At 38.5% G+C, this 25,010-nt stretch overlaps 1 protein-coding gene across 5 annotated transcripts in view; it reads right to left on the reverse strand.

Annotated features, from left to right (window-relative positions):
- The window catches only part of PTBP2 (polypyrimidine tract binding protein 2), a 113,278-nt gene extending 89,005 nt beyond the window's left edge, over positions 1 to 24,273 (reverse strand). For 2 of the 5 annotated variants that reach the window (XM_006830933.1, XM_006830932.1), the window contains exons 1-2: positions 24,026 to 24,080; positions 22,195 to 22,225 (exon numbers count right to left, since the gene is read on the reverse strand). In XM_006830933.1, coding sequence (XP_006830996.1) covers positions 22,195 to 22,225; positions 24,026 to 24,033 — 39 coding nt within the window. In that variant the 5' untranslated portion in view covers positions 24,034 to 24,080. Of the gene's footprint in view, positions 1 to 22,194; positions 22,226 to 24,001 lie in introns of all 5 variants that reach the window. The other 3 variants (XM_006830935.1, XM_006830934.1, XM_006830931.1) reach the window with 3 other exon arrangements.
- Positions 24,274 to 25,010: the final 737 nt, after the last annotated feature.

Genomic DNA, 25,010 nt, shown 5'->3' on the forward strand with positions numbered 1-25,010 from the left:
CATGACCTATGAACTTGGGCTTGTCAGCCTCTACACAACACCATGAGCTATTTCCTTGACAATTAGTGAGTTCTGTCAGATGTTGTAGTGTATTATGGGTCCCAAAGATGGGAGGGAGAGCAGTACGAGGAGGAGTAGTAGTTGGTGTTATAAATGATAGATAAGGACAGCAGTCTGGAAAAGCTGAGTATCTGAGACATCTTTAACCTGCGCATCACAGGAACCAGATTTGTGCTGATCCTTATAAAAGAAATGATTCATTCATTTGTCCATTGAAAACTATAAAACACATACGCAAGATTTTTTTAAAAACCTACATCCTATGCCATGGAGCAGAAGACTTCAAATTATTAAGATGATAATACTATACAAAGTAATATGCAGGTTCAATGCAATCCCTATGAAAATTTCAAGTCTTTTTGCAGCAAACAGAAAACCCACTGATCAAATTTATATGGAAATGCAAGACACCCCAAACAGCCAAAGCAATTTTTAATAAATCAATATACCTTTCAATTTCAAAGCACACTATATTGTTGTTGTTAGGTGCCATCCAGTCGGTACCGACTCAGCGATGCTATGCACAACAGAACGAAACACTGACCAGTCCTGGGCCAACCTTACAATAGTTGCCACACTTGAGCCCACTGATGCTGCCAATTTGCCAATCCATCTCTCTGAGGGTCTTCCTCATTTTCTCTGACGTTCCATCTTACCAAACACGGTATCTTTCTCCAGCAACTGGTCCCTCCTGACAATAAGTCCGAAGTATAAGAGACGAAGTTTGGCCAGCTTGGCCTCCAAGGAGCACTATGGCTGCCCTTCTTCCAAAACGGATCTATTGGTTCTTTTGTCAGCCCATGGCACTTTTAGTATTCTCCTCCAACACCATAACTCAAAGGCATCAATTCTTCTACAGTCGTCTTCCTTATTCACTGTCCAGTTTTCGCATACATATGAGGTTACTGAAAATGCCTTGGCTTGAGTCAGGTGCACCTTAGTCCTCAAGCTGACATCTTTGCCTAATGTAATACGTCATTTGATTTCATGACTGTTGCTTCCATGAGTGCTGATGGTTGATCTAAGAAGAATGAAGTCCTTGACAACTTCAGTCTTTTCTCCATTGATAAGAATGTTGTTTATTGGTCCAGTGGTGAGAATTTTTGTTTTCTTTTCATTGAGATGTAATCCATACCGAAGGATGTGGTCTTTAATCTTCATCAGTATTTTAAGTCCTCTTCATTTTCAGCAAGCAAGGCTGTATCACCTGTATATCTTATGTTGTTAATGAGTCTTCTTCCAATCCTGATGCCATGTTTTTCCTCATACAATCCAGCTTCTCAGATTATTTGCTTAGCACACAGGTGGGATAAGTGTGGTGAAAGACTACAACCTTGTCGCAGCGCACACCTTCATAATTTGAAACCATTCAATGTTCCCAATCAAAAGTTTTATACTAATATAAGAATAGAAATATACACCAATAAAAGAACTGGGAGTCCAGAAACAAACTCACACCTCTTTGGTCAACTAATTCCACTACATAGATGGGAGATAAGTCCATCGAATAATGAGAGACTAGTTCAAAAAATGGTGATGGGACAAGATTACCACATTTAGAAGAATGAAGTTGGTCCCAAACTTCACAGCATATATGAAAATTAACGAAAATGGGCTGTCCTAAGTATAAAAGCCAAAACCATAAAACTTTCAGAAGGAAGTTCAATACTTTGAAACCAGTCTTCAACAATGGATACTTAGATATGACACACAGTTCAAGAGCAAAAGACAAAACAGACAATCTGCATTTCACCATAATTACTTTTGTTCACTAAAGGCTTTTATCAAGAAAGTGATGACAGCCCACACAAATGGAAAAAAAATTTGGCAACTATATATCTGATAAAGGTCTAATATCCAGAATATATAAAGATCTTCTACAACTTAACAAAGATAAACAACTCAATTGAAAAATGGGAAATGACTTGAATAGACATTTCTATGAAGAACACATACAACTGACTAATAACATAAAATGTTCAATGTCATTAAACATTACAGAAATGCAAATAAAAAAACAGAACATACTCAGTTGCCTGATACACAAAAACATAATAAATTTTAGTGAGAATGTGGAGATATTGGAACCCTCCATCCACTGCTGGTGGGAATGTAAAATGGTACAACCATTGTGGAAAACAGTATGGCAATTCCCCATAAAAGTAAACACAAAATTAACAAGAATCATAGTTTATACTTCTAGGTATATGAACCAAAGAATTAAATGCAGGAATTCAAACATATATTTGTACACCAAGGTTCACTGCAGAATTATTCACAACAGCTCAAGGTAGAAAAAATCTAAAAGTCCAATAGATAAATGAATAAACAAAATGTGGTGTATTCATTCAATGGAATTACTCAAGCAAAGAATGAAGTTCCGATATATGCTATAGTATGGATGAATCCTGAAAACAAGTTGAATGAAAAAATTCAGATCTGAAACAACAGATCTAACCTGCTTTTCTCATACAAAGTATACTTTAGCGTGACCATATAATTGTCTAAAAAAAATTTAATAGAAGAATTCTAACATATCACATTTCTCCCACAAATAACACAAGCATTATTTGGGCTGGGAAGTGTTTGCATAGCCCTCACTAGTCTTTTATGTGCTCCTCACATGTTAAGTTTCTTATGTGCTCTTGTTGTTGTGAAGTACCTGCAACTCAGTTTGACTCAAAGCAACCCAGTAAAGAGTTTCCAAGGAGCAGCTGGTAGGTTTGAACCACAGACTATGTGGTTAATAGTCCAGTGCTTATCCTACAACACCATAATAGTACTCCTTATGTGTTCTACATGTGTATAATACTTTGAGTGGGTACGTTACATGTGAAAAATAAGGTATGAAGGAAAAAATGTTCAGATTATCACACCATTTTTTTGCAACAAAATATGCAAAGATCTGGAATCAGAAAACCAAAACAGAAGACCAAACTCAGCATTTTTCAAGCTGGGGGAACTTAAGAAAAAATTCAAGCTTCAATTTTCATTATTAAAAGATTCTCTGGGCAAATTATTGATTGATACAGAAAGCATCAAGCGAAGATGGAAGGAATACACAGTACCAAAAGTAATTGGTTATTGTTCAACCATTTCAAGAGGTAGCATATGATCCAGAGCCAATGATACTGAAGGAGGAAGTACAAGGTACATTGAAGGAATTGGCAAAGAACAAGGCACCAGGAAATGATGGAATAAAAATTGAAATCTTTCAAGAGAGTGAGGCGGCACAGGAGGCACTTACTCATCTCTGCCAAGAAATGTGGAAGACAACTATCTGTATGCTGAGCAAATAATCCGAAAAGTTCGGTTATATGAAGAAAAATATGGCATCAGGATTGCAGGAAGACTCATTAACAACATGTGATATGCAGATGATACAACCTTGCTTGCTGAAAGTGAAGAGGATTTAAAACATTTACCGATGAAGATCAAAGACTTCAGTATGGACTACATCTCAATGTAAAGAAAACAAAAATCCTCACCACTGGACCAATAAACAGCATTCTTATCAATGGAGAAGAGATTGAAGTTATCAAGGACTTCATTCTTCTTGGATCAACTATCAACAGTCACGGAAGCAGAAGTCAAGAAATCAAACAACGTCTTGCATGATGCAAATCTGCTGCACAAGACCTTTCGAAAGTGTTGAAGAGCAAAGATGTCAGATTGAGGACTAAGGTGCACCTGTCCCAAGCCACGGTATTTTCAATAACCTCACATGCGTGTGAAAGCTGGACAGCAAATAAGGAAGACCGTAGAAGAATTGATGTTTTTGAGTTATGTTATTGGAGGAGAATATTAAAAGTGCCATGGGCTGCCGAAAGAACCAATAGATCCATTTTGGAAGAAGTGCAGTCAGAGTGCTTATTGGAGGCCAAGATGGCCAAACTTCGTCTCTCATACTTCAGACATATTGTCAGTAGAGACCAGTTGCTGGAGAAGGATATCATGTTTGGTAAGGTGGAGAATCAAGAGAAAAAGAGGAAGACCCCCAACAAGATGGACTGGCAAAGTGGCAGCATCAATGGACTCAAACGTGGTAACAGTAGTGAGGTTGGCCCAGGATCAGACAAAGTTTCGTTCTGCTGTGCATAAGGCTGCTATGGGTCGGTACCAACTCAATGGCACCTAACAACAACAATCATCATTTTTTTAAATACCTAATAAATTATGCAATTAATAACTAATATTGAACCACAGATTCCTGGTGTAGCGCTGTGGGTTAATGTGCTGTACTGCAAGGTCAAGCTCACCAGTCGCTCCTTGGAAACTCTATACCAGGTCGTTATAAGTCAGAACCAACTGGACAACACTTAAAAATAATTGAACAGGTAGGTGGTGGTTCAAACTCACCAGTTATTTCTCAGAAACCCTATACAGAATCACCATGAGTCAAAACCGACTCAATAGCAATTAACAGCAATAACAAAATCTACTAGGTAAAAGGATGATGGAGCATTCTCTAATGGATGCACCAGGCTAACTAACACCTAAACCAACTAATAAATGCTAACATCTCAAAGGGAAAATCTGGTATTATGTTCCTTCCATAGTGATATGATACAAATAATACAGCGTATCTATAAAATATTCTTGCTAAAAATAAACCTGAATCTGAGCAAGCTTCCTCTATAAATTTACAGGAAATACACAGAAATGAGGCATGTATGAAACATGAAGATACAATGTATCAAATCCAAAACTTGAGAAATTGTGCAGAACAGATAACTCAGTTTCTCTAACAAATGATAAGCAGGTGTTATAGACTTCAGAGAAATAAACCAATTATATGGACTTTCCTTGGTTTAGACTCCAAAAAAGAGGGTAAAGATATTTTGAGGCATCAAGGAAATTTTCAACACTGTGGAAGATTAGATATTTTTTTAAATTTGTATTTTATTAGGTATAATAAGAATATCAACGCTATCTCCCACAGAAAGAATATATTTGTTACAGGTATATACTTAAGTATTTGGGATGATATAAAAAAAATGAGATTTGCTAACATATCTCCAATAAGAGACAGAAGATGTATTATAATTTTCTCTGTATTTGTATGTAACTTTTATAATGAAGTTAAAAAGGCATCAGAAACTACTACCAAAGCAACAGTAACTTACCATTCTTAACATTGAATGCATTAATTTTTAAACAACAAAATAAATTAGTTCAGTTTTTAAGTTAAAATGACCAAAAAATAACAGCAATAAAAGCAGAAAATTGTGAATTAGTAAACAGTAAGAAATAAAAATTAAAGCTGGTTCTTTGAAAGGACAATTAAAATAAGAAAAAATTCTGGTAAGATAAAATAAAAACATATGAGAAAATAAAATGCTCAGCGTCAATAACAAAAATGAAGAAAATTCTTAAATGATATATAAAAATTTCAAACTCAGTAAGACATAATTTTAGTGGGAAAGTATGAATTGAATAAACCAGTAATCTTTGGAGAAATGAAGCTATTTATTAAAGTAACACTGTATCTTCACCTCCTCAGAACCTTTCAAAAAGGCATGTTAGATTATTTACATATAAACTGTAAAAACCCTTCTCCATATATAACAAATCATGGGAAGTACAAACAACGATGATTAGCTTTGGTAGTGGTATTACTGATGATTAATTTATTTTCCTCTTTGTCTTTTTGCATGTCTTTTATAACCAGAAAAAATATGGAGAATAAAGGGGAAATTTTTCAAAGAAACGTTACAGTTCTCTGCCTTTGAGCTCAAGTAAACATTGTCATTTTACTAAATATGCATATATCCTGATCCACAATTAACTTATAAATTCATAGCAATTAAAATAAAAAATCCAAAAACTAATCACGGAACTTTGGCAAATGATTGTAAAATACATAGTCTGAAGAATATGTCAAAATAATTTTAGTGGACAAAGTTTTGTGAAACTCACTGTACAAGATTTCAAAACTTATTTTGATGTTACAATGATAAAGACATTGTGGTACTGGTACCAAAACAGACAATGAACTATACAGGTAGTCTAGAAACAGTTCCATGCATGTATGAAGCCTGACAGCTGATACTATAGATCAGTGAGGAAAACATTAACTATTTGAGTATTTGTTATTTGTAAGGGAAAAAAATTTTACTTACTACACACTTAAATAAACTACAGGTGTAATGAGGCCAGAAATGTAAAATCAAAAGCTTTTCAAAAGATAACCCACAATACTACATGGTGGCACTATGGGTGAGGTACTGGTCTGCTAACCACAAGGTCAGGCTGGTTCAGACCTACCAGCCACTCCATGGAGAAAAAAATGAAGCTGTGTGCTCAGATACCCTGTACAGTATTGCTATGAATCAGAATCGACTCAATGCTAGTGGGTTTGGTTTGGATATATATGTAAGACACTGAGTTAGAGTAAGAAAGCTTAAGACAAAAAAAATTCACAAAATTGAAATGTTACAACTTCTTTTCACCAAATAGAAAAAAAAAAAAGCCTAGTCACAAACAGATGGACTCCAGGGGAGTGATTATTTGAAGAACATATACAAGCAAAGCATTAGTATCCAGAATACATAAAAACTCCTGAGTCAATAAGAAAAAGATAAGTTACATAAAAAAAAATGCATAATTACATAAATATATGAACTATAAAAGAAAATCATAATAGTAAGATTATATGAATTGACATTTAACAGAAGAAATATGAATAGTCAATAAAATATATGAATAATAAAAATCAAACAAAACCACCAAACACATTATCACAGAGTTAATTCTGACCCAGAGTGACCAATCGTAGAGAGAACTGCCTTGTAAGGTTTCAGAAACTACAAATCGTCGTGAAAGCAGACAGCCTCATATTTCTTCTATACAGCACCTGATAGTTTTGAACCACTTGCAGTGGTTAGAAGTTAGCAGTTGACCAGTTAACCATTGCAACAGGGAGTTAAAATTAAAAACAAGAAACCATTCAAATGCTCATTAGACTGACAACAATTAAAAATACAACCATTATAGTTATGAGAGGATATGTAGAAACAGGAATTCTCAAACACTGTCGATTTGAATATAAAATTGCTGTTGTTAAGTGTCATCGAGTCGTTCTGACCTACAGTAACCCTATACAGGAGTGACTGGTGGGCTTGAACCGCTGACCTTGCAGTTCAAACGGCTTTGCAGTATGGCGCATTAACCCACAGCGCCACACCAAAACTAGCAATGTGCTAAAATACCCAATGAACCTGAAAATGAATATAGCCTATAATCAAACCCGCCACTTGTCTGTCAGTTTGTCTTACTGTGGCACCATTGTGTTGCTCTGATACTATGTCATCTGTATTTCAAGTACCAGCAGAATCACTCATTGTATACAGTTTCCATGGTGCATCCAGATTAAGACAGACCAGAAAATAAAACTGGAGATCTACTTTTGAAAATAATCTAGCAAAAATCTCCTCAGAGGGTATACCATATTCAACTGGTATAACACATTCTACAAACACACTGATCTACAATCTCATGAGTAAGGCTATCTAAGGTACAACTATTATTAGTCTCTCCCTATGTAGAGGAAGAGTGATAAAAACTAAAGACCTCAGAACCTTCTGAGGTGGGACATGACCATTTGAAAAGATGCAGACCAACTCATAACAGTGAGAATAACAGAAGATACTTTTTGAAAGAAAGACAATGAAGAAAAAAAGCAGACTGTTTGGCTATTAGAATATCAAGCAAGCTGCTTGCCTTGGAGCCATCAAAGCAAGAGTCAGCCCACCAGGGAAAACTCCCTTAAAAGACTGAAACTCAAAGGGGACCCACGAGTAGTCTAATATGCTTGTGAGTGTAAGTGGGGGGAAATGCAGCAATGAATACAGAGGCTATGTTCCACTGACACCACTGACCTTGAGATGAGAGAGAGAAGAGGAAGGGATGGCTGGTCTGAAGTTAGGGAGATGTGCTAACTCTCTGAGCTCATAGCCACTGAGAGCGAAATGGCCAGCTGGCATGAAGTGTGGGGAGGTGTGAGAGAACCCCAAACTTGCAGATAGTACCCATTTGACCTAGCTTGGATAGCTAGCTGATCAGAACTTGACCAGATGCTGATTTAAAAATTTGATACTGGAAGCAAGCATAAATTGCTAAAATTTGATGAACCGGACACCTCTGCTTATGGACACAGTTGCTCAGAATTACAACCGATATGGAAGGATTCTTCATATCAAGGACCAAGCTTGTTTTCTCAGTTCACTGGGTTGACAGGGATGGGCAATTTAGACACTGGCTATCAAAAATGGGAGGCTATAAAGGAGTCCTGGTGTGGTACTGTGGGTTAATGCTCTGGACTGCAATGTCAGTTTGAACTGCAAGGTCGGCAGTTTAAGCTCACCAGCTGCTCCTTGGAAACCCTATACAGGGTCGCTATGAGACAACTGATTCAACAGAACTTCAGAACAACATAAAACCATGAAGTGGCTGGTTTACAAGCTTTCATGAGTGTGCTTAGTTTCAGAATGATATAGTTTTCCTCTTTTCTAGATGAATCTTATGAAAGTGGATGGGGATAACAGTGATAGGATTTTATTATTCAACTGTGAGTAATTGTCAGGATCAATCGGGATTGTTACAACTATAATTCCAGAAAATGTGTAACTAAAAGGAGGGAGTAGTTAATCTTTCCTTTCAGGAACAGAGGACCATCAAGAGGGAAGATCTGAGTGAAGTGTGAGATCCTACCCAGAAAAGTGGCAATTGTGGCAGAGGTGATGGCATAGAGAGAGAAACTGAGGACTCTAGGAGGCTGGCTTGCAAAATGTACCCTTTGGACATTTACATGAATATATATATATTTTTGTTTTGTATGTATACATACAATATTTTTGCTTTGTTCATTTGTGAAAAGTAAGGTGTAAAAAGGAAACCAAGCAGGATAAGTGTTGTTACAGGTAAGGAAGTATAATCACTGAGATGAAACAAAACATATGACTGGATGAAAGAAGGCTGATGAAAGAAGACTGCTGAAGATGCTTGGAATCAATTAGTCCAATGGACTAATGGAACATGAGCACATCAATCTCCATAATCCTGAGACCATAAGAACTAAACTGTGCCTGGCTACCACTATCAACTGTTCTGAAAGAGAGCACATTAGTATAGTAGGTCATAGATAGAGTGGCAGAAAATGTGCTCAAAATTGTAAAAAAGATCAGGCTTACTGATCAGAAAACAAACAAACTGGAGAAACCACTGATTGAACAACTACTGAAATTGGGATCTCACAGGTTCAGCATTTTCAATTTGAAATGAACATCTTGGCTTCAGCAAGTTTTTGGTTCACTCGTTGCCAAGAACACTGTATAAAGACCAATTAGCTCAAAGAGCTGATCTATTCATCAGTCTTTTAAAACAAGACAGAAACGAAGACAATTTTATGGAAACAATTGTAAATGGGTATGAGTCTTGAATTTACCATTATGGCAATCCAGATGGCAAGGTCCAATCAGAACAATACCTACGAAAGAGGTCTGCTGGGCCAATTAATTTCAAAGCAGAGGTCAGCTCAGAAGATTCTGACAACTGTTTTTTTGGAATTTCAAAGGGGACATATCTTGATAGCTATTTTTCAAAAGGGCACAGAACAATAAAATTGCATTGTTGAGGAAAAGGACAGGAAAGTTGAGCCAAGGAATATTTTTCCATCATGACACTGTACCTTCTAATTCTTTAAAGAGGGTTGTCCTACCAAAACTTTGTTTGGAAATCTTATCCTATCTACCCTGCTCCTTCAGTCTCCTTACTCCTTATCCTTAGTCTGTTCCCAAAATTCAAAGAACATTTAAAAGGAACAAGATTTGACTCCCTCAAGCACGCCAACACTAATGATGTGTAACTGAAATTACAGAATTCTTCAGTTAAGGGTTATTGTTGTTAAGTGCCATCAAGTTGGTTCTGACCCATAGCGACCCTGTATAGGGTTTCCGAGGAGCAGCTAGTGAACTTGAACCATCAACCCTGCAAGTCAAACGGCTTTGCAGTCTGGTGCATTAACCCACAGCGCCACACCAGGACTTTAGAGATGGGAAACACCATCACTAGGTAGAGGGTACGTTGAGCAAGAAAAGCTTCACATTTTGATATTTTTTACTTAAAAAGGTTTCTATAATTTTGTAGCAATTCTTGTTTTGCCTACCTTTATAAACACAGTACGCTTTTGTTGGTCACGTTGTTATTTAAGTCATTGAGTTGGTTATAACTCATAGTGAGCCTATATAGTTTCCAACCAGTAGCTGGTGGGTTTGAACCACTGATCTGCTAATTAACAGTCCAGTGCGTACCTATAGCGCCACACCAGGACTCCAAATATATAACATATGCTATAAACAGAAACCAAACTGACTACATCTATGAGAATGTTGTTGTTGTTATGTGCTGTGGAGTTGGTTCCAGCTCATAGCAATCCCTGTACAGGGTTTCCAAGGCTTGTAAATCTTTACGGGAGCAGAAAGCCTCATCTTTCTTCCGCAGAACAGCTGGTAGTTTCGAACTGCTGAACTTGCGGTTCGCAGCCCCATTCGTAACCACTATGCTTAGACAGAAGAAAACCTAGGTATCATCAGCCTAAACAAGGCTAGGAACATCCTGTGCAACAGACCATCAATTGCTCATATGCAAATTCTGGTGGAAGCTAAAGAAATTTAAAACAAGTCCATGGGAACCAAATTTTGAGGAACAAATATGCCACCAGAATTTACAGATCATCTCAATAACAAACTTGATGTATTAGGCATTAATGACTAAAGACCGGAGAATTATGAGACCGGAGAATTCTGGGATGACATCAAGAACATTATACAGGAAGAAAGCAAAAGGTCATTAGGAAGACAAGAAAGGGGGAAAAAAACAAAATGGATGTCAGAAGAGACTCTGAAACTTGCTCTCCAGCATAGAGATGCTAAGGCAAATAGAAGAAATGAGGAAATAAAAGAAATGAACAGAAAATTTCAAAGAGCATCTCAATTACATTAAGTACTTAATGGCCTGGAGTTAGAAAATCAAAAGGAAAGAATATGCTCAGCAATTCTAAAGCAGAAAGACCTGAAGAAAACTATCCAAGCCTCGACTTGCAATACTGAAGGAATCTATGGACAAAATATTGAAGGATGCAGAAACTATCAAAAGATGGAAGGAAACATTCAGAGTTCAAGCATTTCAAGTAGCAGCATGTAATCAAGGGCCAATGGTAATGAAGAAAGAAGTCCAAGGTACACAGAAGGCATTTGCAAAGAACAAGGCTCCAAGAATTGATGGAATACTAATTGAAATATATCAGCAAACTGATACAGCCCTGGAGACACTCACTCATCTATGCCAAGTAACTTTAAAGGCAGCTACCTGACTACTGATTGGAAGAGATCTATATCTGTGCCCATCCAAAAGAGAGGTGATCCAATGAAATGTGGAAATCATCAGAAAAAATCTTTAATATCGCATGTTAAGTAAAATTATGCTAAAGATAATTCAGAAACGGCTGCAAGAGTAAACTGACAAGGAAATACCAGAGGTTCAAGCTAGACTCAGACAACAAAGTGGAACAAGGGATATCTTTGCTGAGATCAGATGGATCATGCTGAAAAACAAAGACTACCAGAAAATAGGTTACCTGTGTTTGACTGACTACTCAAAGGCTTTCAAGGGTGTGGATCATGGCACACTACAGACAACATTGGATAGAATGAGTATACCAGAACACAACTGTGCTCATGAGAAGCCTGTACATAGACCAAGAGGCAGTCATTCAAACAGAACAAAAGATACTGAACAGTTTAAAATCAGGAAGATGTTTGTCCGGGTTGTATTCTTTCAACATACTTACTCAATCTGTACACTGAACAAATAATTTGAAAAGCTGGATTACATGAAGGATGTGGCATCAGGATTGGAGGAAGACTCATTTACAACCTACAATATGCAGATGATATAACCTTGCTTGCTGAAAGCAAAGAGAACTTGAAATACATAACTGATAAAGATCAAAGACCACAGCCCTCAATATGGGTTGCAGATCAACGTAAAGGAAACAAAAATCCTCACCATTAGACCAAAAAATAACATCATGATAAATAGAGAAAAGATTAAAATTGTCAAAAACTTCACTTTGCTTGGATCCACCATTAACACTGATGAAAGCAGCAGTCAAGGAAATAAATCAAATATTGCATTAGGCAAATCTGCTACACAAGACCTCTTTAAAGGGTATAAGATCAAAGATGTTAGTTTGAAGACTAAGGTAGGTGTACCTGACCCAAGCCATGCTATTTCCAATGTGAAAAGAAGAACTGATGAGTTTGAGTTATGGTGTTAAAAAGAAAAATATTAATAGCACCATGGAGTACTAGAATAACACACAAATCTGAATTTGAACAAGTGCAGTCACTTTGATCCTTGGAAGCCACAATGGCAAGACTTCATCTCTCATACTTCGTACATATTACCAGAAGGGATCAGGCCATGGAAAAGGCCATCATGCTTGGTTAAAGTGGAGGGCCAGTGAGAAAGAGGAAGACCCCAACAAGATGGACTGGCACAGTGGCAGCCAACAACGGGCTCATACTTAACAACATCTCTGAGGATGGCACAGGGATAGGCATTGTTTCATTATATTGTGCGTAAGGTTGCTATGAGTCCAAACTGACTCAATGGCATCTAACAACAAACAAGACCACATGAGTGCTTAAGATAAATACACATATAATAAAACTATAAAGAATTTCAAGGACGCAGTCAATACCAAATTCAGAGTATACATACAATACATACTTCTGACTTATTGCCATTCTCATCATACACTTTGTACTTAAGACAATAGAAAAATTATACTATTTTGCACATTAATGACATATGTCTTCCAGTAACAAATGTGGAAATGGTAGGCAAGAGTAATGCTTGCTGTGATGGTTAAGGGTACATGTCAACTTGGCTGTGCCATGATTCTCAGTGGTTAGACAGTTAATATAACAATATAGTTCTGAAGTCATGTAAATGCAATTTGAAAGTATATAATGATGCAGCCATCCTCCATTTTGTGATATGCTAATCGGTACAGGCTGGTTACACATCACGGATGTGTCAGCAGTGACTAGTCTTTTGAGTGGGTCACCTGCACTTTAGGAATGGGCTAGTTAACATTCTCCCCTCTGTTTTTCCCTATTTTCCCCTTGCAAATGCGCACTTCTGTGTATTGTATTTCCTCCTTTTGTTGTTGTGGTTAGGTTCCAATGAGTTGGTTTCAACTCACTGCCACAAAACAAAACACTGCCCAGCCATGCATCTGTCCTCATTTTTGTACAGCATCGATTTTTCTGAAACATAACCATGTTGACAAGTGAAGATTGGGTAAGTATAGTGGATAACTAGGGTTGTTGCCAACTGTTCTCGAGTAGGTTCTGATTCATAGTGACCCTTTTTAAAGTTGCTGAGGAACAGTTAGTGGGTTTGAATCACCAACCTAGCAGTTAGCAGTCCAGTGTTTATCCTACAGTGCCACACAAGGAGTCTACAGATAGAAGTGAGGAAACATACACAAGGGATGCATTTGTACTAATCAGCTCTGGTGGTACTGTGGGTTAGAAAGCACTGGGCTTCTAATCACAGAGAGGGCAATGTAAACGCACCAGCAACTACTGCACAGAAAATTACGCTATCTGATCCCCCCCACAGGGATAGCTCTACTCTGTTCTACAGAAGTGCTTCGAGTCAGAATTGACTAGATGGCAGCGCATTTGATTTCATTTTAAGTTCATCTGTACAGGTATTTTGGTATGCAGTTATTCTTATATTTTTATTATCTGTGGCTCTAAATTTATTAGTCTTTGTATTCTAAAGGTTGTTAAGTGCCTTCAAGTGGTTCCGACTCATAGCAACCCTGAATAGGGTTTTCAAGAAGTGGCTGGTGAATTTGAACTGCTGACCTTGCAGTTGAAACTGGCCTTCAAGTCTTGTGCTTTATTCCACAGTACCACATCAGGACTCCATAGTCTACTGTTCTTGTTAAGTGCCGTCGAGTCGATTCCGACCCATAGCAACCTTGTATAGGTTTCCAAGGAGCAGCTGGTGAGCTTGAACCACCGATCTTGCAGTTCAAACGACTTTGTAGTCTGGCGCATTAGCCCACAGCGATATTCTAACTTGACATCCTTTATATTTGAGTATCCCAAAGAGCTTTTGCTTATATGGGTTTATTCTAACAGCACTCCCCCATATTAAAAATGACATCTGAGAGTTTTATACTTTAATTTAATAAGACCATTAAAAGGTAAGCTGTGCATAAGGTTGCTACGGGTCTGTACCAACTCGATGGCACCTAACAACAAGTGCTTTGCTATGGTAATAAAAAGTTTTAACTTTAAAACTCCCTGAAAGCATGTCAGCACAGTGTGCACAGGCCACACTTTGACAAAAATTGATGTAATACTCAGAACTTGAGTAATTTTTTTCTTTTATAATAGAAACAAAGGACTACTAAACAGTCAATCTGAAATTCTGTTGCTGTTGATAAGTGCCATAGAGTCGAGTTACGACCCACAGCGACCCTGTGTAGGGTTTCCAAGGAGCAGCTGGTGAGCTTAAACTGCCGGCCTTCAAGCAGACTTTGCAGTCCAACGCATTAACCAACAACACCACACCAGGATTCCTAAATCTGAAATAAACACTATTTAATATTTTTATCAAATTATAAAATATTATGTTCTTGAAATATACTAGAAAAGCTACATGTTTAACCAATTTTATCAAAATAATACCAATAATTTCAACTCACTACAAAAGAAACCATATTAGGACATTTGGAACACATAAAGAATAAAAATATTAGTCCCATCAACCTGGAGAAAACAACTCCTTCTCTGCCTATTTCCTCCCAGATTTTGTGGTCACATATAAATTGTATGGGAGTCTGGTGTGGCGCTGTGGGTTAATGGGCCAGACTGCAAAGCAGTTTGAACTGTAAGATCGGCAGTTCAAGTTCACCAGCCGCTCCTCGAAAACCCTATACAGGGTTGCTACGGGTCAGAACCGACTCAACAGCACTTAACAACATATTTGTACATATTTGGAATTTTTTTTAAAAAAGCCTGCTTTTCTTATTCATTATATTTTAAATAGAAAAGATTTCTAATGTTTATTATCTTCCTTCTAGTCACATAATTTAATCATTTATTATTTTACATTTATTTCTACTATTTAAGGTAAACCAATACCTTTGTTTTAAAATACAGACATATCTGATCATTTCCTTCAACAGCTAACAAGATACAAAATATTAAGAATACGAAAAAAGAATTCTTTACTGAAGCGTAACAAGGATCACCGATAAAATCATCTTAAACTGAGTATTTTCAGAGTAAGTATACTATAGAAATACAAAAAAAATTTTAAGTAAATCAGAATATTTATAAACTGAAAAATCTCAATGAACTACAAGAAGCATCTGTATGTATTTTATTATGCTATTAAGTTATATAAAAAGGCTTTATAGATTACTGCATGTGTTACTTAAAAACATCTACACTGTTGTTGGTGTTAAATGCCAGCTAGTCGATTCTAATTGATAGCGACCCTGTAAAGGGTTTCCAAGGAATGGCTGGTGGGTTTAAACTGCCAACCTTGCAGTTCAAACTGACCTTACATTCCAGTGCTTATCCTACAGTGCCACACCAGGACTCTACTTCTACATTGTTGTTGTTAAGTACCACAGAGTCAGTTCCGACTCACAACATCCCTGTATAGGGTTTCTGTGGAGAGGTTGGTTTGAGTTTGAACCGCCAACTTTGAGTGCTCATCCTATAGCACGAAACCAAGACCAAGTTTTATTATTTTGTTAATAACATATACCAATTCAAAAGTTTCCACATGTATACTTGTTATATTTTTCTACATGTACAAGTGTTCTATTGATTATTCTGAGTTGTGTAACCATTAGCACTCATTTTTACAAGATGAACTACAAAAGAAATTGAAAACAGGCACAGCAACTTTGCTTTGTTTTTACTGAATGAAGGAATATTTCTAATAACAGTCAATATTTTGACTAACATAAGTATCTGTATGATATTATAAACAATCTTTCTGGGAAATTAAAGAATGTAACTGTGTTTACTAGATGCATTCAACATTATAAAACCTCAGACTTTTCAAAAAAGTATTATAAATGGGGACTGTTGTTAAGTGTCATCAATTCGATTCCAACTGTGACACTCTATAGGGCTTCTGAGGCTTTTTAAATCTGCCCAGAGCGGCAGGTGGGCTCAAACTGCTGACCTTCTGGTTCATAGTCCAGAGTGTATCATATGGACCCAACTGAACTGTAAATGGGGACTAGAATCCTTAAACTAAAATACTTCATAAATATTTAGTCATATGTGTGATTTAATAGACAATCAGCTAAAAGAGAAAAACAAAACAGTAGTTTTCAAACACATAACAAAATTCACAAATACTCAAGCTTATTTGCTTAGGAAAAAGTAGATTAAATAGCCAAAAGTTTTTCACTGCAAATCCTTTACATTCAAACCTCTCCATTGTTATTGTTGTGAAGAACCATCGAGTCATTCTGACTCACAGTGACCCTGAATATGATATCCAAGGAGGAGCTGGTAGGTTTGAACTGCCTAGGGTCCAGTGCATTATCCTACAGCACAGCACTAAGACTCCAAAGATCTTCACGGTGTGGTCCAAGTTTTCTGGTTTTGTCTCATACTGTTGTTAAGTGCCTTACTGGCAGTTCTGACTCACAGTAACCCTGTATAGGGTTTCCAAGGAGTGGCTGATGGAATCACTGACCTTGTTGTTAGCTTATCCTATGATGCCACACCAGGACTCCTCTACCATAATCTACATTCCAAAAAACTACTACAGCATGTCCCAGTTTTCCTTATTGTAGTTTTCTCTGCTTGAAATGAAGAACAATTCCAATTTTCCTCTCACTCCAACCCAAATGCTGCTTAAAGGCTATAAGAAATCTTCCACGTGAGTTTCTCACACTTATAAAATAGCTCATTTAGTGACATTTTTTTAAAATTTTCTCATATCTCTTGCCCTCTTGTGTATTTAAAATAAAAAATTATTTTAATAATGTTTTTAATTTGTATCCCTTAAAGCCAAATCATTCTGCTCACTGCTTATTGTTAAGTGCCACTGAGTTGGTTCTGACACACAGGCCCATTTAGGGTGTCCAAGGAGCAGCTGGTGGGTTTGAATCACCAACTTGGTAGACCTGCAGTTAGCAGGCCAGTACTTACCCTACAAGGAGCTCTGGTAGCGTAGTGGTTACGAATCGGACTGGGAATTGCAGGGTCAGCAGTTTGAAACTAGCAGCTGTTATGCGGGAGAAAGATGAGGCTTTCTGCTCCCGTAAAGATTTACAGCCTGGGAAACCCTGTACAGGGTCGCTATGAGTCGGAACCGACTCCACGGCAGCACATAACAACAACAACAACTTACCCAACAGGACCATACCAAGACTCCAGCTTACTGCTTAAGGGTCATGAATAGTGCCATACATCTCCACAACTTTTTATTCTTCTCACTCTTCTGACACAATGCACAAAAGTTCCTTTCATGACACCTACTTGAATTTTACCACCAAAACTAATCTTTCCCTCTACAGCAATATTGCATGTATTCAAAATTAAAGCCCTATGGGCTTATCTCGACTATGTAAGGTCCTGAAAACTTTTCTTTTACATAATCAATAAACTGAGACTGTTACATGATAAAATTGGTATTTATCTTTTTATTGATAAATGTTATTAAGTGCTGGTTCCAACTCACAGTGAACCTCTATGATTTTGAGGAGCAGCTCTTGTGGGTTTAAACTGATGACCTTAGGATTTAAACTGATCTTGCAGTCCAGTGCTTATCCTAGATGAGGTGAAACCACGGATTCTTCCATTAACCAATCCTGCAATTATGAAGTTGATTCTGACACACAGCAACCCAGCAAGACAGAGAACTGTCCCAAAGGGTTTCCAAGACTGTAATCTTAATAGAAACAAACTGTCACATTTCTTTCACAAAGCAGCTTGTGGGTTCAAACCTCTGATTTATGGGTTAGTAGCTGAATGCTTAACCATTGCCACCACCTCTAAAGACTCCATTTAACATACAACAAAAAGTTACATAACTTTAATATGTTATATATTGTACGCATCAACTTAAATTAAGTAAAGACGTAGTTTACACAGAAAATATATTTTATACATAATCACATTTAATTCTCTGAATTATTATAATCCCAATTTTAGAGATGAAAAACAGGCTAAAAAACTTTAAGCATCACAAAGAACCCCCCCAAAAAATAATATTTATTTACATTTATGCACTACTAATTAAACTTCAATACACAAAAAACTAGAATGATATATCTGTAAGGAGAAATAGACAAATCCACATGTATTGAAGATTTCAGTATCATCCTCCCAATAACTGATTGAACAAAGGACAGGAAAATCAATAAGGATATATGACTTGAATAGAACTATCAATAAATGTGACCTCCTGGTGTGGCACTGTAGGATAAGCAAAGGACTGCTAACCACAAGGTCAGCAGTTCAAACCCAGGTACATCTTGGAAACCCCTATGCAGGGCCATTATGAGTCAGTACGAACCTACTCAATGACTCTTAACAATTGACGTTTATAAAACACACCACCACCAACAGCAGAATATTCATATTAAGTATGCATAAAACATTTAATAAGACATAATATATTTGGGACATAAAATAAGCCTAAACAAATTTTACAAGGATTCAAACATCTCTTAAGGTATGTTATCTGATCACAATGAAAATAAATTATAAAAAGTAAATAAAAGACAGATATATGGAAACTCCAAAATATTTGGAAATTAAATAACAGACTGAAAGCAATAATTAAAAAAAAAAAAAATCATACAGCACTAAACATCTAAATTAGAAAAGGTAACAAGTCAGCAATACCAGCTTCAATGGTAACAGACTTCAAAAGGAGCAAACTAAACACAAAGTACACAAAAGAAAATAGACACAGTGTCGTCAAGGAGAAAAACCAGAAAAGTCAATAAAATCAAGTGATTTGCTAAAGATCAATAAAATCAATACACCTTCCATCAGACTGACAGATCAATAAAAAAAAAAAAAAAAAGAGAAGCCATAAATTGTCAACATATGGAATAAGAGAGATGTGACATTATTACAGATACTAAAGGGCTGTTGCTGATGCTAAGTGTTATCAAGTCAGTTCCGACTCATAGTGAACCTGGATAGAATTTCTGAGAGCAGTGGGTGGGTCTGAACCGCCAACCTTGAGGTGAGCAGTCCAGTGCTTATGCTACAGGGCAACACCAGGACTAAAAGGATACAAAGGAAAAATCATGAACAACTATGTAAAACATTCATCAACTCAGCTGATATAACCCAATTCTATGGAAGGCTACTGTTGTTGTTAAAGTGCTACTGAGTCAATTCCAACCCATAGCGATGCCGTACAGGGTTTCCAAGGAGTGATGGTGAGTTTGGACCGCTGACCTCGTGGTTCATACCAGCTTTGCATCCAGCGCATTAACATACTAGGACTCACTGAAGAAGAAATGTTATTGTTGTTAAGTGCCATCAAGTCGGTTGTGACTCACAGCAACCCTGTATAGGCTTTCCAAGGAGCAGCTGGTAGGTTTGAACTGTCAACCTGTGGTTTACAGTACAGTGCTAATCCTACAACGCTACACCAAAAGAAAATGCTGTTGTTAAGTGCCATCAAGTCTGTTCTGACTCATAGCGACCTAGGCATAGGGTTTCTGAGTAGTGACTGGGCAGCCTGAACCGCCATTTAAAGTGACAAGGCAGCCCAGCGCATTAACCCACAGTGCACACCAGGTCTCCTAGAAGAAACAGGTTCCCAGAATAACCCTGTATCCGAAACATGAAAACACCAGGCTCTCATGGTTTCACTGGTGAATTTTACCAAATAATTTGAAGGAAAAAATAATACAATGATTTATGTCCTCTGCCCTAATATGAGGAACAAAGTAAAGATGTCTACTCTTAACATGTCTAGTCAATATTGTACTAGAAGCCACAGGAATAAAAATATAAGGAATCCATATTGTGCAGAATACAGGAGCAATATACAAAAACATATTATACTAGTATTTGTAAATAATAACAACAATTGCAAATGAACAACTGCGAATATTTTTTAAACTTGTGGTCGTTAAATGACATAAATTAATTGTGCTCATTTTCACACTTCAGTGCTTTTATTATTCCTTTCTTAGTGTACTCTAACATACAAAAATTTCAAATTACGAGGTTATTCTTTATATTACACAGCCTTTAAAACTACATTACAACAATACAGTAATTATATCATAAACGTGTTTGGAATGGTTCTGGCAATGTATAAACCACACAAAATATAAGACTATCACTATGTTTAATAACTTAATATTTTGATGCCAGAATGTGTATCACAATCATACTAATTAAATTCACCCATGAAATAACAGACTGACCAGCTCCAAGAAAATTCAAACGAATGTAACAGTTATGAACACAATTTTAAGACGATATTTTGAACAGTCAGCATCACTGGAGTTAAGTACACAGCCTCTCAAGACTACTAAGGTTTAAGGTAAAAATCTCATCGCAATCATCAAGTATTTTGAGTACTAGGTTTGGAAGATGTGCCAGACTTGGAACATTAAAGACAAAAGACAAGGACCCTAACAGAGTAAATAGGGTTTTTTATATAGAATTGATGACTTTGAGTTGTGGTGTTGGAAGAGAATACTGAAAAGTGCCATGGACAGCCAAAAGAACCAACAGATCTGTTTTGGAAGAAGTGCAGCCAGAGTGCTCCTTGGAGGCCAGGATGGCTAAGCTCCATCTCTCATACTTTGGACATATTGTCAGGAGGGAACAGTCGCTACAGAAGGATGTCATGCTGGGTAAGATGGAGGGTCAGAGAAAAAGAGGAATATCCCTAACAAGATGAATTAGCCAGGTGGCATCATTGATGAACTCAAGTGTGGCAGCAGTAGTGAGGTTGGCCCAGGATCAGACACTGTTTCATTCTGCTGTGCATGGGGTTGCTATGAGTCAGTTCTGACTCAATGGCACCTGACAACAAATATATATATATATATATTAAAATGTGGTGGTGATGTGCCATAGAGTCGGTTCTGACTCATAGCGACCCTGTACAGGGTTTCCAAGACTGTAAAATCTTTACAGGAGCAGAAAGTGAATCTCTCTCTCTCTCTCTCTCTCTCTCTATATATATATATATATATATATATACATATATATATATATATATATATAAAATAATAATCATATCATAGGCCATTATGTTAAAACCTGCAAAGACCTTAAGCACTAGCAATAGAACTAAAGTTTATAAGGATAAATAAGAGTTTGTCTGGGCAAACAGTAAGAATTCAAAACCATCTCTACCATAAGGCCTATACTTCTTTAACAGAAAGACAAACTAGCTCTTATCTTCTGACTCAATTTGAAGCTAATTACCTAAACAAGTTTCTTTCAAGGGCTAGAATAAGTGATTTCTAATGTGCCTTTGTTGTTGTTAGAGGTGTCCTCAAGTCAATCCTGACTCATAGTGGCCCTGTAAAGGATTTCTTCCAAGGGGCGGCTGTGAGTTTGAATGTCTGATCTTGCTGTTCAAACTGACCTTTCAGTCCAATGTTTACCCTACAAAGCCACACCAGGACACCTTATATTTGTGACAAACTATTTTAACTTCCTAAGGTACAAAGAATTTTAAAAATGTTAAATTAATAAAATTATATAATCTAGGTCATACATCACATTCAGAACCATAATTTCCCCTCAGAAAATTCAGGTAACATTTTCTATTGAAAGAAAACCATTCCTGAAAAACATTTTTAATTTCCTGAGTACATACTTTAAAATGTTACTCACAGACTGGAAGTTCTGGAAGTTGTCTATTCAGTGAACTATTGGTATAATACAATTTTATCAATCAAACAAAAACATTTTACAGTTTGGTTTTGTTGGCTATAGTGTAATTTTCGACGCTAACTTAACGATGAAAGCAGTACACTGAACAAAGTTTTCGTATTAGTTTCAAACAATCTTACCCTACCTTCACTCCAACTGCAACCTCAGTGACAATTCTGTAAAAAAAAAAAAAAAAGTTTCATTCGCGTTATTTTTTCAAATTATCATTTGTCGCTAATGAAACTTTTTCGAGTAGTTCATAATGCAATACAAATACAAAAACAAAATATACAGATGGTCAGTGACCCCTGCTCTCTACTATTATCCACTTGTTCTTCTAGAAATAATTTTTAAAGAGAGGTAAAATTCTGTAAGTTAATGGTATTTCTGACCAATACTTTCGATAGCAAAAGAGTAAAACGCTATAAAATGCCATTCCTGCAACATGAAATCAACTTATTTTAAGTAAACCATGATAGAGCCGGAAACACAAGTTTTGACATCTATTTCCAAGTTAAAATGGGGGAATGAATACTGAGCTTCTCTGGATCTATGCTTCATCATGGAAAACGTGCAAGAATTTCTAGGTAACTTCTCTTGTTGTTGTTGTGGTTAAGGGCTGTCAAGTCAGTTCCGACACACAGTGACCCTGCAAAAGGTTTCAAGGAGCGGCTGGGTGGGTTTGAAGCTCTAGGATAATTTAAACCGGGTCTCTGAACTTGTAAAAACCCTTCATTCGTTATCTTTTTAAAAATACCAAACGCTAGACCTGTGACCGAAATACGTTGATATTTCACTACTTATTGTTCAAATACTGTCATTGGTTCTCAGAAATGTACTTTGCATGTGATTCTGTTTTTATACCCCCAAACTGGCTGACTACAGGAGTTCTGTTGGCTCCCAGGAAGTGTGCCCTTTTCCAATAGTGGGTTAAGCTACTAAGAGTCTTTTCAGCTGTGGAGGACTAGCTCCGGGCCGACGGGACCGAGTCATCACCCCGCCGGCCCCTCACCTCACTCAGCATTGGAGCTCCACGCTAAAGGGGCTCACAAAGATGCACTATGCTTCTTCGGTTCCTAGCTTTTTTTTTTTTTTTTTTTTTTTTGGTTTTCCCGAAACTAGACAAAGTAGCTAAAAACGATGGCCCTGTGTTGACTATCTACCCTGGCTTCGGCCATGGCTGCTGGCCTTGGCCCATGTGACTGATGTCGACCACAAACACTTGGTTTGTTAAGATGATTTAATTCCTGGCCCTCTTGCCAAGCCTTGATTGTCCGTAGCCCCACAAAAAGGCATTTTTTCTGCTTCCCGCCCCCACTCTAGACTCCAGTGAAAACAAAGGAGTATGACATCTGCCCTCCCCTTTCCTCCAGCCGCCGCCGCCGCCGCCGCACGCCCTCCCCGCCCCCCTTCCCCGGCGGCTCCCACTTTGCTTCCCCAGGAGCTCCCGCCACCGGCATCTCCCCTAGTCAGGGAGGGCTGGGCGAGGCCGGGGAGGCTTAGGATGACCGGAGTTCACAGTGGGTACCTCTCGCCTCCCCTCACAAGAGTCCCCACACAGGGGCCTCTCTCTGGCCACCACCCTCTCTCACACCCCACACGCGGCAAGTCCAGGGTTCGGGTCCCAGGTTACGGATCGAAATGGCTCCCAGAGGGGGCAGGGACCAACGATACGTTCCTGGGGTTCCCATCCCATCCCCCGCCGCCAAGCCGGCGCCCTCTCCCTCTCCATAGTGGTGCCCATCACCATCGCCCCCAAACCTCCCCTGCCTACATAACCCGCTTTCTTCTCATTTTCTCGACCAGAGCCCGCCGGGGGAAGCAAAGGGAGGGGTGTGTGCGATGGGGCGGGGGTTGGGTAACGGCAGCCCAGCCCAGGAGGGGCCGCCGAAGGGTTTATGCACGACCCCCAAACGGGCCGGAGGAAGCTCCGATTCCTCTCTCACACACACCTCCTCGAAGGCCCGATTACATACCCGTCCATTGCCGAACCGGACAAAGCTTCGCTCACAAGAACCGAGCCACGCAGCCAGCGAGACACACAAGCGGCGAGAAAATGGCGGCCAGAGCCCGACGGAAATTGCCGAAGGTGCCAGAGTGCACGGGGCAGCGCGCGGCAACGGCGGCGGCGGAAAGAGCCGAGCGCGCGGGCGCCGGTCTGCTGGCGGCGAGTGGCGGGGCGCAGGGACGAGGGGGAGTGGGCGCCGCCGCCCGCCACCGCCTCCGTGCCGCAGCGCGCCTGGGTCCCTCCGCCCTCCGTCCTGTGGGACGTGGCTTGCCACTGCGAAGCATGGCGTCCTGGGCTCCTTTTGTATGTTCTGCTATTCCGACCTGAGTGGTGTAGGTGTGACACCTCCTCCACCCTCCCACACCTTCTGCCCGGGACCACTAGACTGCTAGGCTGCCCTTTTCCCCAAAATCTAAATTCCAACATGGCTATCCTCGCCCAAATGGGTGAAGGAAAAATACAGCTTTCCTCCTATGCTATCTTTTATTTCCAAGTCCTTTCCATCCCATTAAACAAAAAAACTTTACCATATTAAGCAAGTCCATTGTTTATTAAAAACCATGCTTTCTAAAGCAAGTAGCTATAATAAGGAAAATAGAATTTTGCGCCCGGTCACTTGAAGTGCCATGTCAGATGGAGGAATTCTTGTGTTTCATGTTAGTTGATTAGGTGCACCTGTAGGTAATTTGCTCCCTAACCTGTGCTGAAAGGATGAAGTTGTGGTTAGGATCCATAGCGGCCCTAGATAGGGTTTCTGAGGAGTGGCTGGTGAGTTTGAACCGCCGACCTTGCGGTTCAAACCGACTTTGCAGTTCAGCGCATTAACCTACGGCGCCACACCAGGACTCATGTTAAAGAGTTTATACTGAGAATGTACCCCAAAGCCAGAATCTAACATTTGGAAACCTGAAAGGGAAGGTGGGGATGGGAATGCGGGCAGCTGAGTCTGTACT

Source organism: Chrysochloris asiatica, unplaced genomic scaffold (assembly GCF_000296735.1).
Source record: "Chrysochloris asiatica unplaced genomic scaffold, ChrAsi1.0 scaffold00002, whole genome shotgun sequence".
NCBI lineage: Eukaryota > Metazoa > Chordata > Mammalia > Afrosoricida > Chrysochloridae > Chrysochloris > Chrysochloris asiatica.